This window comes from Dipodomys merriami, unplaced genomic scaffold (assembly GCF_024711535.1).
Source record: "Dipodomys merriami isolate MVZ:Mamm:240054 unplaced genomic scaffold, mDipMer1.0.p SCAF_59, whole genome shotgun sequence".
Classification (NCBI taxonomy): domain Eukaryota; kingdom Metazoa; phylum Chordata; class Mammalia; order Rodentia; family Heteromyidae; genus Dipodomys; species Dipodomys merriami.
The window spans coordinates 745,829-760,852 of NW_027206168.1; the positions used below are offsets into that span (position 1 = coordinate 745,829).

General features: G+C 38.9%; 1 protein-coding gene across 4 annotated transcripts in view; it reads left to right on the forward strand.

The window, feature by feature from the left end:
• The window catches only part of Cox10 (cytochrome c oxidase assembly factor heme A:farnesyltransferase COX10), a 145,800-nt gene that overhangs the window by 16,880 nt on the left and 113,896 nt on the right, over window positions 1-15,024 (forward strand). For all 4 annotated transcript variants that reach the window (XM_070001404.1, XM_070001406.1, XM_070001402.1 and 1 more), the window contains exon 4: window positions 11,428-11,552. In XM_070001404.1, coding sequence (XP_069857505.1) covers window positions 11,428-11,552 — 125 coding nt within the window. The remainder of the gene's footprint in view (window positions 1-11,427; window positions 11,553-15,024) is intronic.

Here is a 15,024-nt window from a genome sequence, read left to right on the forward strand (position 1 = left end):
ATTGGCAACAATAGAGGAGAGAGGGAAAAAAAAGCTAAATTGAGAATGGACTCAGCTATCTGCAAGTTGAACTTTGAAAAACAGTGACTTAAAATGTAAAATGTTTGTTTTTCTTTTTTTTTTTTGAGGTTCTTTTTAAAAAAATTTATTCTATTGTTAAGATGCTGTACAGAGGGTTTACAGTTACATAAGTAAGGTAATGAGTACATTTCTTGTAGAGCATTGTTACCCCTTCAGGGAAGAAATAGTAGGAGAAAAAAAAAATTTTGGTGGGGGGGGGGGGCGTCCAGTCGTGAGGCCTGAATTCTGGGCCTGGGCGCTGTCCCTCAGCTCAAGGCTAGCGCTCTACCACTTGAGCCACAGCGCCACTTCTGGCTTTTTTCTTTTTGTTTATGTGGAATCGAACCCAGGGCCTCAGGCATGCAAGGCAAGTGCTCTACCACTGAGCCACCTTCCCAGCCCAAGTTTGTTTTTCTTAAGCACCAAGGATTCTGACATTGGAACATTAGAGCTAGTGCTTCAGGATGTCACCAAGGTACCTGGTACTTTTTTTTTCTGTTTCCTATTAGCTTGTGGCATTTGACCATCTCAAGGTCAAACAGGGTGGCTTCCATATCCCTGTCATCAGTTGTGTTCTAGATAGAAGGAAAGGGACAAGTAGAGAAGAAAGCTTTTGATAGGAACTTCTATGTCTCATTGGCCAAATGCGTACAATATGGCTGCCTCCAGCTGTTGCAAAATGTGGCATAATTCTTACATCCATCTTGACTTTGTTTTTTGGATGGTACTAGAGATTTGAGCCAGGGACTAGCATGTGCTCTACCACTTGAGCTACACCCCAACCCGCTCTTTGGGATTTGTTTTTGTTTGTATTTGTTTGGTTTTGGGATTATGTCTCACTAATTTTGCCTGGACTGACCTTAAACTCTTTGTCCTCCTGCCTCTTTCTCTCAAGTGCTGAGATTCATTTTAAAAGCTCAGACAATGCTAACAATAGTCTACTTCTTTGTGTCCTAATTGTCCCCACTTGGCTGTCTGATTATGCAGTGCATCTTCTTCTTGGAAGGAGGGAAAGCTACTTACCTCTTCCCTGCCTAGCTTTCCCAAAAGTAAATAAAATACCACTCTTGAGTCTGGTCTTTGAGTACCACTGCACACATGCCCTTCAAACATATAGTCTGTTCAAGTGGAGACTGATTAGCTACTTGACTTTCACTTCTCCAGCAGTGGGTCTGGATCTCAGCTGCTAGGTGGCAGTTTTCCCTCTTCCTCTTTATCAAATGCACATCTTCAGAGTGCATTTGCCTTGAGAAATACTAGTAGATGGTAGAACTCATCTAAGCCTGGTGATAGCCTTGACCAATGTTCAACATGTCAACTTTACTTTCTATTACTCTTTTTTTTTTAAACCTCGGTGCCTCCCACTTGCTAGACAGGAGATCTACTACTTGATCCATGCCCTTAATCTTTGTTAAAGCTTTAGTTATTTTCCGGGTAGAGTCTCATGTTTTTGCCTAGGGCTGACCTCAGACTTGGACTTACTCCCTGCTGATCCTCTTATTGTTGTGTGGACACCATAGAGTGCTGTTCCAGACAAACTAAAGTGAAAGTCCTGTCACCGAGTCGTAGAATCTTGCCAGACCACCCCTGGGTATGTGATCTACTGCTCATGGAAATATGGTTAGGAGCCTAATAGAAGTTAATAGGAACAACTGAAAACTAAAACAAGTGACATTATAGGCCATTTGTTGTCTTTTGTAGTTTTTGTCTGCTTTTTACAGTATATCTTTCCCTTGTGTTCACTGTCCTGAAGTTGTAATCTGCCTCTTCTCCTTTTCTCTTAAAGTTCATCAAATTAGTGAAAACTGAAGTCCTTGAAGCTCCGAGGGCTCCTTAGATTCTTTGTTTTGCATTCTTCTCAATTATGTAGTCTCTGGCTAACAATTTTTTTCCGTATATCTAATGTTCGTTCGAACATGAAATCCTGTTAGGCTTGGCAAAGGACAATTGATTTCCAGGTTTACCTAAAGGGACAGCTACATCTGTCAAGGAATTCTTTCATTCCTTAGTCATCTAAAAAAAAAAAAATTCTAGAAGGTTCTTGCTCTCAACAGCTGTTTTAAAACTTTCCTTACTAGGAATAAATGCAAACTCAGTGAAAAAGAGGAGGATACAGTATAGGAGAGCGCCTGCCTAGCCCTGCATGCTCAAGGCCCTTCATCTTTAGTTCTAAAATATGAACTAATTAATGAATGAAAATAAGAGAAATACATACACTAAAGAAAGTAATGAAATGTTAATACGTACATGTATTTAGGTCCATTGAGTTGGTCCATTTCACTAAACTTTTATTTGTTTTGTGTGAGGCATAAACTACTATCAAAATCAGGATAATGCTTAAAATGAAGAATTAAGGTTAATTCTTTGATATTTTAGATGCTTTTCCTGAAATACTTGCTCTGTGGACAGTCAGACGAACTGCATTATTTCATTAAGAACTGCACAATTAGCAAGTCCTTCTTGCCAAACTCATTTCAGGAGACATGCTTTTACTTCCCCTGGAAAGTTTCATCCGTTTGAGTTTAAGAGGCATTAATTTTATAGAAAAGGTTTTTACTTTATTGAAAGGTTGTAAATTTCCATTGTATCTCAAAGAAAGGAATGTTATAAAAAGCATTGGTTATTGAAGCATTAGTTATAGGGAAAGTATATTGGGGAAAAATAGACTAAAATAGCACTACAAAACAGAAAGGGTCTTAGGTTCAAGGAAAGTAATTGAAAGAACCATCAGAGCATCTCACATAGTGTTGCATAATGAGCTTAATATAAACAGCGTTTATGTATTTATTGGAACTTCATTGGCCTTTTTCTGAATGTTGACTGTAAATGCATACCAAATGCCTCCTGGTAAATTGCTTTGATAACTGCTCTTGACTGTTTCATTTTGGCATCAGAGTTGCTCAGTAAATTTGAAGTTATGAGGTTTAATTTGATTCTGGGACTTTCAGATCAGCCGTGATCATTAAGTACATAGGGAAACAAAACAAAACAGGAAGCCCTCCTTACAAGTTCTGCAGCTGTGTTACTTTAAATCTCTCTATTTAAAAAGTGTTACTTTAAGTCTCTATAATAAAGTGTTATCTTCTTCGCAGAAGTGGTTATAGTTTATAGTTTGTTACTCCTGGCTGATATCCTTTAATGTGGCTGAGAGAAAAACAATGCCATCTCTCATCAATTGACTTTTCATCTGAATTTAATGATAAGCACAAGTATTACCACCTCCTTTGATACATATGTTGGCATTAGAAGGTTCACAGAATGCTGCCAGCCTGTGAAGCCTAAAGAACTCACTTAAATGAAAAATTCAACTATTTGAAGCTTAATGTGTTAATAGAAAATGAAGGCACAGATGGATCTCATAAAAATAGGCATTTAGTTAAAAATGCACTCCTAGCCAGGCACCCAGCAGGTGGTTCACACTTGTAATCTTTGCTACTTTGGAGGCTGAGATCAGAGGATTAGGGTTCAAAGCCAGCCCAGGAAGAAAAGTCTGTGAGACTTATCTCCAATGAACTACTCAGAGAAAGCTGGAAGTGGCATTTGTGTCTCGAGTGGTACAGTGCTAGCCTTGAGCACAAAGAGACTCACATTCTTTTTATTACTTTTTTATTATTATCTTTTAGTTGTACAAAGAAGTTCCCATTCTGCAAAACAGTATATGAATGCAAGGTGTCTGACAACATTGAGACTCACATTCTTATTCACAAATCAGAACAGAGTAATTCCTGCCCCTGAATTAAGTTATTATCACTTTTTGTAATCCCATTACTTGGACACACACATGGAAATTAAGTAACTGCCTGCTTTTACTCAGTTTTCTAGAGAGCCTTAAATCTGTGAATTTGGATTAGTATTGCAGGCTCTCTGCTACTGAGAAGATAAGATGTCATACATAGATCACAAAGATAATTTGGAATTTGTAGAGAATCTCAAAGTCTCTTTTAGCCAATGGTTTTAGTGTTGTTTGTTTTTTTTTTAAATCAGATCTTCTGTCAGAACTGTTCATTAACCAAACTGATTTACTAAAGTTTTGTTTTTCACTTAATTCTTTTGGGGGTAAGTGCTAGAAAATAGTGGTAGTAATGTAGATGCCCAATTTTTAATATAATCCTAACTGCTACTTTTTAAAAAAAATTACTGGTCTTTGGAAGAAAATGAAGTGTATCCATTATGCTGATGTTCAAAGACCAATAATTCTCAAAGTGTAGTGAGCCTTAAAAAAAAAAATCTAGATAAAATTGCTTCTCTAAGAAAGCTTCTCCTGTATTGAGAGAGGCAAAACCTGAGCAGTTTGTTATTGTGAGCCTGATACAAAATGCTGGGTAGTTTGTATAGCAGGTTCTGCAAAGCCTTGGTTATGGATGACAAATTACATTCCCTCTCTTGCAAAATTGACAGTATATACAGGGCTTCTGCCCTTCTACCGCTATCCCAACAAGGCCTCCCTCTTCTCTGATTTTTTAAAATGCTCCAAGAGCCTTTGATGTAAGAAACATTGTGACTTTTGGCAAGGATTCAGTGTTAATCTCTTGCCTGGTTTATATAGGTGATATATTAAGGGTGTGTATGTGGGGGGTGTCTTTTTAGTAGAATTTCTTCTGAAAATAAACCTTTGGAGCACTGACTAAAGATTATAATAATATTCAGAGAAGCAAAGAGCCAAATACTATCCTGCACAACTCTCTTGATAGAAGCTGCATTATTTACCACTGATTTGCAGGTGAGCGCTCTACCGCTTGTGCCACAGCGCCACTTCTGGTTTTCTAGTGGTTTATTGGAGATAAGAGTCTCACAGACTTTCCTGCCTTGGCTGGCTTTGAACAGGGTTCCTTAGATCTCAGCCTCCCTCATGAGTAGTTAGGATTACAGGTGTAAGCAATCAGTGCCTGGCTTTGAAATTTAAATAAATGTAAAACCAATTTCATATTGTAAAGTGATCATTTAGACTATCTTTCTTAAAGGATTGCTCCCTGACCACTTCCACATGTGGAGTTTGTTTTGGGGTATGTTGTTTCTCTAAATCACCTTAGGTGATAAATATTTTGACATCTAAATTTATTACAAGTTTACTGGCCAGAGAAATATTTCATAGAATTCTACATTCTAATAATCACCAAGAGCATCACTTAGTAAGCTCTAGTTATTTACCAGCACTGTGCTAAGGGGTTTTGTTAACAGCCCCAAATCCTTGTGCCTCTAGAAAGCACAGCTATGTCCAGAGTCAAAGTCAAGGATGGCTGGTTATGGGGGACTGTGAGGATAGTAGTATTTGCATAGTTAAAGACTTGTGTCAACAAAGAAAGTTAAGTCATAGACTTAAACTGTATCCATAGGTAGAAGATATTGTAAGGAAAGGAATTTTGAACTGTGGAATAGTTAGAGCTCTTCTGTAGAAGAGGTTGCCCATGGAGCACTTAATTCCTGTTGCCAGATTCAGAGGTAGCTTCCACTAATATACTGGGGAAGAGTTTCCCCTATCAGTAGGGGAATTAGATAGTTGGCCATAATCTCTATTCCCTTTTCATATCTTACTGTTCTTTGAGTGGGGGAATGATCTTTGTCTCCTTTACTGTAACTGCTTGTATTCGCTTATGAAGCCTTCTTCAGAAACCCTTGATGGAGACTAGTTATGCTGTTGCCATTCTACATGGACCCTCATTGTTTCCACCTACCACCTGCCTGTAAGTGGATCCCTGGTGACCCTTTCCTATACTGCTGATAGACTGACCCATTTTCTATGTACCATCCTTGTTGCAGTACATACAACAAAAGATTATTATGTCACCATTGTTCTAAGTAAGAAGCTCAGGACTGAACTCAGGGCCTTGGTCAGGACTGTCATTTTGTCTGAAGTTCAGGGTCCAGACAAGAATGTGTTTGAGATTGGTTTTTTGATATATTTGTTTTCATTATTGAGTTTTAACTTTTTTGTTTAAATTTTTTGTTATAATCATTGGTTTTTTTTTGTTTAATTATTGTGACTTTTTTTTAAAACTTATAACCTATATAGGAACTTCTCCTTGGAAGAGACAGACAAGTAAGAACCTATTTGTTGCCTTCTGTTCATGATGGGCCCTGGAATAAGAAAACCCTCGTCAGTTAGTTAGGTGGGTTGTTTAGAAAAGATTAACTGGAAACTAATAAGGTTGCTGTTGTCATGTGCTTGGGCATCCTAGTCAGGGCTGCCTTTAATGAAAGCTGCTGCTGAGTCTTCTGTGGGGAATCTTGGCTTCTTTGATCATCCACCTAGGAGTGGGATGGTTCAAGTTCTATGAAGTAAGAACAGTACTTTTCTTGGGCTCCCACAGTCACCCTGGGCCAGCAGTCCATGCCTCTCAGTCTGTATTGGATGGGTCATGCTTCATCAGTAGCATTGATTTTATGTTTATTTGTGAAGGGACAGAGTATGAGATTACCAAATAAAATATAATTTCGAGAGTTATTAATGAAAGAATATATTACATTCACTTTTAATGAGATCTTGGTGTTGCAAAATGATTCCATGTAATGAATCCCAGGAAATCAATGAAAAGTTTAATTACAGTCGTGGCAGTGTTGTATGGGAATATTGCTTTGGTCAATTCTACTTGTACAATTTATCACTCCTCTCTGCCTTTCTCTTTTAAATTAATTACTGAGATGAAGTAAGCGAATACATTCTTTGTTAGCTTTTGAGTAGAAAGGGTCAGAATTAAGATTTTGTTCACAAGAATAGTAGTTACTATCATTTAATATGTATTTTCATGTAAAGTTTGTCCATTTTAAAACTAGACAGCATTTTTCAGTTTGTAAATTTAGCCATTGTTCCTTCTCACTAAAAACTGTGTCCATTTTCCTTTGTCAGTTTTTTTACCCACTACTATTCTCAACTTATCAGGAAGACCCCTGAGTCCAAATCTTTCTGTGCCATTTACCACCCAGATAAAAAGAATCAAATATTTTCTCCTCTGATTATCCTCTTCCTCTCATGTAACTATGAACTCTTTTCTGTTTGAAAGCAAGCAAATGTAGAACATTGTTACTTTTGATACTTAAATGCTTATGCCACCTTCTTGTCCCCAGTGACGGTAATTCAGTTTTTTGTGTGTTTTTGTTTTGTTTTGACAATCTCCTTATGTAGCCCAGGCAGGTCTCAAATTCATACTTCCTGCTTCCCAAGTGCAGGGAAGACCTGCACATTTGAAGTTGTAGACCCACACTTCATGCCAGCCTCAGCAGCTGACTTTTAAAACATTATTTATTTATAAAGCACAGTACAAAAAGTTGACCAGGATATTTAGAGATACCCAAAGCAGTCCTTTTAATGTTTCCAGATTTTAATAGTTATGTGTTGAGAAAGTAGTGATAGATCGCTTTTGACTTGTACAGTTGTTTATGAGTGGTCTGTTCTTGGTTTCAGGTTTAAGGTTTTAATCAATAATTATCTTGCCTGATTTACTCTGTGAATAAAAGGAATTGTCTCTCTTCAAAAGGCCATACCCTTCAATCTGTCTTCCTGCAGATTCTCCCATCCATATACCATTAACCTCTCTTCCTGCCTGGTAGGAAGGATTCTGTTCCTCCTGAAGATCAGGCTTGGTGTTAAGATTTTTCTCTCCAGCCATGCTTTCTCACTTCTGGAGAGCTCTCAGTTTATGACTCTTGTTCTGTGCCATTGGCCTGGTCATGAGGCTTTGCCATTGACAATGTGATAACATAAAAGAAAGAAAATGCCTCCTCATGAAGGGTGCTAGTTGCTAATTCTAAAGGGAGGGAGCTCTATGGTGCCTTTCCCTCTGTGTCATTGAAGGTGTATAGGTAAAGCCAGATGGACTGTACATGAGAGATTGTTTTCCCTCCTTATTGACATATGGGTAAAATGTCCTAGAAACCCTGGCATAAACTTGACACCTTTTTTTTGGTCCAGTCGTGGGGCCTGAACTGTGGGACTGGGTGCTGTCCCTCAGCTCTTCAGCTCAAGACTAGTGCTCTACCACTAAAGCCACAGCACCTCTCTTGGCTTTTTTTTTTTTTTTTTTCTGCTTATGTGGTGCTGAGGAATTGAACCCAGGGCCTTATGCATGCAAGGCAAGTGCTCTACCACTGAGCCGCTTTCCCAGCCCTTGGTACTTTCTTTTGGAGCATGTATAGGTCATCACAGAATTGGAGTTCAAATTTTCAGTGTTTCCTTGGAACCAGGCATGGTAGTATACACATCTTACCCAATTTCTCAGAGGCTAAGGCATGAGGATCAAGAATTTGAGACCAGCCTGGGCTGCCTACCCAGACCCCATCTTATTTGAAAACAAAAAGAATCAGTGTTTCCTTCTACATAAGTGTTTTATTTTTGTTGCTCCTCTCCTTGTGGTTAGCAGATGTCAGCGAGCTTGTGTGCAGTTGTGTTTGTAGTATCTAGTCCAGGCAGGCATCCCTGCCCAGGCAGAGAGGGGTTAAGAGGGGACAGTGCATGCATTTGACCAAGAAGCTCCCCCTCCCTTAGCCATCTTATGTTTCCCCTGGGACTTTCCCCCCCCCCCCAATTGGTGACAGGTGGCAGAAAGTTAAATTGCTATGGATATCAAAAAGGTTGGCTGGTTGTGCCAATATGGTGTTAAATGCTGGGAAATGATAGGACTGTTGGCTTGAAGAGTATATTCCCCAAATGAAAAGATGTGTTTTACCTTAGCCAAGTAGTATTTAGTCAAATAGAATGTAAACTCGGTGTTGTCAGATCTTCAGATTGCAAGTGGAGAAGGAAAAAAAAAACCCACCAATTTCTGTGTGAGTCAAATAAAGTAGTTTACAGCAGGCAGGTAGGCTTGCAGAGAGACATGTTTCAGTGGAAGTGAATACTTTGGTTCTGGCCAGGATTTCACTGTCTTTGGCTATTTCACAGTCTATTAACTGATACTTTCTATTTCTCTATGTGTGAGTATGAAAGAGAATAATCTCATTACATCCTTATAGATGGAAAGATTTTTCACAAATACAGAGTTGTCATTTGTACCTGTGTATTTTTTCTGTCTGATATCTTCGTTTATGAGGGTTCACTTCCATCACAGTACTGATGATTCCCTTCAATAAAAGTTGATTAGGAATCTTGGTATATAAAATCTGGTTCTTTAAACTTAAATGTTTAGGACATGTATATATAATTTTTTTGTTTGCTTAACATATTTTTTATTTATGTACTTTGTTACAGGTAATTTTTTCAATATGTCACAATAATATAGTGATAATAATGAAAGCAATAACAATATTTCTTCTTGTAAGATGCTTATTGAAACTTTCATATTTGTTCTAAATATTATTTATTTTAATCTTCACTACTGCTGTGATTTAAGTACTTTATTATCCCCACTTTATTAGTAAGCAAATTAAGCCTTTTAGAATTTAATTTGTTTTCCAAATTTACACAACTTAGTCTAGATTTCTGGACACAAAGTCTGTGGTGGTAATTTTTTTTTTTAATCCATATCCTTAGTCCCCTGGGGCTTCTGACTAGCCCCCCACACATACCCCCTTTGCCTTCCCTGGTTAATCTATTTGTCTTGTAATCGTTTTTTTTTCCCAAACTTTCATTCCCACTCCTGAAATTTGCTCTTTTTATCTGCTGTAACCCAGGAACACATTCTCCTTTCTAGAGGCAAGTCTTTCTGTGGGAGATTTGGATGCAGACCTCTCTGGAAACCTCTTGAGTTAAAGGAAGGACCTCCTTCTCAAAATACATGTGCCTTAGAGACTTCTTGAGATTCACATGGTGCTATGGTTTGGGTCTTAAGTGCTCCCCCAAGCCCACATTGTAAAGGCTTTTCCCCCCTCAATGGAACCTTAAAGAGATGGGCCTAAGGAGAGATTTTGGCATCATTGAGATTGTGCCCTTAAAGAGAACTATGGGACCAGGCCCTTCTTCTATTTCTCTTTTTTATGTCTCAGCCATGAGGGCAGTAGTTTCTGCTACCATGTGCTTCCGCCATTATGTGCTGGCTTCCACTAGCCTCACAGCAATGCACCTCCTGATCATGGACTGGAGCCTCCAAAACTGCATGGAAAATCAACCTTTTCTCTTTATAAGTTCATCCTGGATATTTGTTATAGTGATGAAACTGATTGATATAAAAATTTCAGCACATGCACGATACAGAAATATCAAGAACTGTCTATCTACTCTAGGCATTAGGGAAGGGGCTGCCCATGAGAAACAAGTATAAAGCAAGGATACTTCTGTGTTTCTGCTAAGATTGGATTGAAGGACATGCCACCAGTTTACGGCCATTTTGGGGAGCTGCCAGCTTCTCTAGCATGAACTTACTGATGGCTGTAGTACTACCTTCCTGTCCTCTTTCCTTTGTCATTTCACTTGGCCTGCTGAGCACCTATGCAACCCCATCTTCAAGATTCTGTGTGTCTTGGAAGTGGCGCTGTAGCTCAAGTGGTAGAGTGCTCACCTTGAGCTGAAGAGCTGAGGGACAGCGCCCAGGCCCAGAGTTCAAGCCCCACGACCGACCAAAAAAAAAAAAAAAAAGGTTCTTTGTGTCTGTCATTCTTTCCTCAACCGTTGATAAAGATCTGACTTTTTCACCCACTTCTCCACGCTGCTTGTGAATGCTCTCGTCCAGCCCCACAGGGTTAGCTGTGGTCTCTAGGAGAGTTTCGTGCCTCTCCTTTGTCTTCCCGTATTAGTCCCTCTCATGGATATTTACTGTCCCTATGTAGAACTTCTGTGAACCATGAAAAAGAAGCATCAGGAATTACCCCAAAGGAACAGGTTTAGTGGGTGCTGGAGTCAGATGACTGTATTTCTGTGCCTTATACTTCTTTGATTCTTGTGACAATTGGATTAACATCTCCTTTTACTCTGACCCCAGAATGTTCCTCTATTATAGGCAGGCTCTTCCTAGTACCTTCCCCTGTCAGAGGCAAGCCCTCTAACAGGCCTGTGTGCAAATTGCCATAGAATTGAGACCTTGACTGTTTGCTACCATTTGACACTTACTAATGCATGTCCTCCATCTCCCTGTCAAGTGGCTCAAGAGTAGGCATGAAAGTTCACATCTTCATCCTTTGTAGTGCCTACTGCCTAGCACAGTACTAACACAAATTTGGTTTTTAGTAAATGTTTTCTAGTAAATAATTGAATGACTGAATCTAGAAAATTCATTTTATTTACTCTTTTTTTGTACAGTGGAATTAAAAATATGCACATATAATTTTACTACAGAAAAATGTAGATTTTTTTTTAAATGAAAGAATATCAACTTACAGCTTGTGTTCTGAATGCCATTGTTTGACTGGTGTAGATAATGGCCAGCCAGTCTTCCTACACTGTTTGAGTTAATTGGGTGAGAGTCTTGCCAGTAACACTTGCCTGCTCTGTTTGTGTTGCAGCTCTGGTTGTGAGCACCACATCTGCTGGATTTGCACTGGCCCCAGTCCCTTTTCACTGGCCCTGCTTCCTGCTTACTTCTCTTGGAACCGGCCTTGCATCCTGTGCTGCCAACTCCATCAATCAGGTCTGATTCTCATCTCTCTGCTTGGTCAAGTATTATAGATTCTCTCTTGGAGGGTGGGATTGGGATTGCCATGTTTTGTAAACCTTTCAAAATCATGCATACTCATAGAGCAGCACTTTGAACCTGTAACATGTATGTCCTATGGAGGTCTGGTTTATACACCTAGTCAGTCTTTCTTGGAAAGCAAGAGGAGTGAATGCTTTCAGGTTGGTTCCAGTGAGAAGGCAATAGAATATAGGCTTCAGGTGACCTGGATCTCTGTGCTAAGAAAGTGTCTTAGAATTGTCATAGCTTTCTTTCCATCATGCTGTGTTTGTTTTTTTTTTCACTTATTTCAGAAACATTTTCCTGGCTCATGATTATTTTTTGCTGTTCTTTCTTGGTTTTACTTACTTGCATTTTATTTTATTTTTTGTTTTGTTTTATTTTTATTTATACATACATACATATATACATATAGAATCTTACTATGTAGCCCAGCTAGCCTTCTTGATCTCATGTCAGGCCTACATCACCATGATCATTTTTTTCTTCATATTTTAAACCACTACATACAAAATAATATTTAGGGACATCTCCAATTTAAAAAAAGAGCAGAATATGAATACTTCTGTTATCTTGATGCATGAAATCAGGTTAAAAAATTAATTTGAATTTTAGTTTAATAGACCTTTTTTCCTCCACTATAATTTTAAATATCCAAATAATTCTCTAAATTAGTTTTTCTTTTTTTACCCCCTGCCTGGTCACTGTGGTGTGCCATAGCTATGTGGTTTTTCCATAAGATACTAAGAGTGAAAAAGTCTTGGCTAAAACTGAAGGAAAATCGTTTTCATCACCAGAACACCCAAGAAGAGCTGGCACAGCTTTTAAACAGGAATCCAAGCTACCAGCAGGAAAACAGCTTGGCTGAGTAGATGCATAGATAGCTACTCTGCAAAGTATGGGGATTGAATGTAGTAACGCTTCAAATAAGGACTTGTTATTGTTATTATTTTTAATGTCAAAGCTGTTTTATAGTACTGTCAGTACTTGAGAAGTATAAAGAGCATCACAGTTTTGAGAGCAGCCTAGGCTATATAGAAGACCATGTCTTGAAACAAGAACAAAAATGAAAGAAAACAAACCAGGAAAAATTGCTTAGAGTAAGATATAAATAGTCCTACTACTTCTGATATTTTTGATAAAGTACATTTGTCTGCTTAGAAGTCTGTTTTATTTATGCCTGTGATGATACAGATGGAACCCAGCTCCTGTGCATGCTAAACAAGTTCTGTACCACGAGCCACACCCCTAGCCCTTCAAATTTTTTATTATTACCTTTGCATAGTTGGAGATCAGTCTAGGTCAGGAAAGTAAGCCAGGGGCACATTCTAGTTTCTAGCCTCCTTTGTATGAGTTTAAGAGCTGCATTGTGTGCATGTACATGTCCATCCTGGGGCTTGAACTCAGACCCTACAACTTGAACCACATATCCACTTTGGGTTTTTGATGGTTAATTGGAGATAAGAGTCTCAAAGACTTTCCTGTCCATGTGGTACAGGTATAAAGGAGCCTTCTGCCTGAGGCTCTCAATAAACCATAATCCTCAGATCTCAGCCTCGTGACTAGGTAGGATTACAGGTATGAGCCACCAGCCACTGGCTGCATTTATCTTTTTTTTTTTTTTTTCCATTGTGGGGCCTGAACTCTGGGCCTGGGCACTGTCCTTCAGCTCCTCAGCTCAAGGCTAGTGCTCTACCACTTGAGCCACAATACCACCTATGGCTTTTTCTGCTTATGTGGAGCTGAGGAATCGAACTCAGGGCCTCATGCATGCAAGGCAAGCACTACCCACTGAGCCACCTTCCCAGCCCCTGCATTTATCTTTTAAGATACTGGTTGCTCTCTCCTATTTAAATTGCATAAATCCAAACAAAATGTTTAAAATAATAAATGTCGAGATTCAAAAAGAGAACTCAAAAGCATTAAATGGTGTTGAAACTTCAAAATATTATAATAAAACAAAAGTTACCTTGAGATGGACTATGCTTGCCGTACATGCTCCTCAAGAAAAAAAAAACGTTGGCTTGCGACTTTTTCATAAGGGGGGAAAAACCCCTCAGTTACAGCAGAAAGTATGTAGAAAAAGTGGGATGACAAATTTCAGCAAGCCAAGGTTTCAGAAACTAAAAGGTCTGTGGGTTTAGATGACTGCCTGATTCTATCATCTGAAGGTGTCTGTTTGCCATAGGGGGTTAGGTGGATGCTGAAAATTTCTTAAACGACTGAGGAAAGCCACAGAATACAGAATAGGACACTTTCTAGTACCCAGATATTGCAGAATCTGCCTCTGCTCAGCTTGGTTTTTCAGCTCTTCTCTGTACCCACAGGCCCGCTCCCCCGTTCTTCGTTTGGAGCACTGTGCCACGATCTTCTGTGTGTCACTCTTCCACATAGGCCTCATCAGTGTCGTGGTTCCTAATCAGCCAGTGCTTCATGCAAAGAGGAGTTTCTTCTTGAACTCCTACACACCATACGGAGTGATACACTTGACTTAGGCTCTCCTTTCATGTAGAAGCATCACCATGCTTTTAAAATGTCCAAAGTTCCCAGGCTGATCGAATGCCAGTGTTACTAAGGTGTTAGCATCTTACCAAATTGTATGATCTTCTTTCAGTAGTACAGTAGAAACTTTTTAGTTTAGTGTTGTTAGATCTCATATATAAAATAAAGGAACTCAAGGCCATTTTTTTGTGGGCCTTGTTTTGTTTTGGTTCTGTTTTTGTATGTGTCCAACACGCACCATTGCTGGGGCTTGGACTCAGGGCTATCCCTCGGCTTTTTCACTGAAGGCTAGAGCTCCACCACTTGTGACAAACCTCCACTTCTGGCTCTTTGGCGGTTAATTGGAGATAAGACTCCTGGACTTTGCTGACCAGGCTGGCTTCCAACATGAATCCTCAGATCATAGCCTCCTAAGGAGCTAGGATTACAGGCATGAGCCACCAGTGCCCAGCTCAAGGGCATTGTTTATTAACATCTTATAAAAATAGTACGAGAGGAGTGCCTTGAACTAGAGTTTGAATAGCAGACAGGTTAAAAAAAAAGTTTTTAACAAGAAAGAATAATTTGAAGGTTTTGTTTTGCTTTATTTCAGAGAGCTGTGTTCCCATTAAAGCATACAACTATATGGTTGTCTTTAGAAAACTCCTTCAGCTTCTAATAGACTTCAGTGGGTGAAAAATATTCCCTTCTGTCCATGTTTTAAAAAGATTCAAATAACATTTTATGTGTTTTTATTTTTTATGTAGTTTATTTGAGCTGTTATTCATTTAGTACTGTTCCTTCTTTGTATCCAACTTCTGTGATCTCTCTGTGAAAGTAGAAAAAATAGCGCTTTGAAAAGCAACTCTTACATTTGTTTTAAGGAGAGAAAATAAGATTCAGGTTCTGATTTAAAAAGCAGTGACTGGTGCATAAGGAGATACGT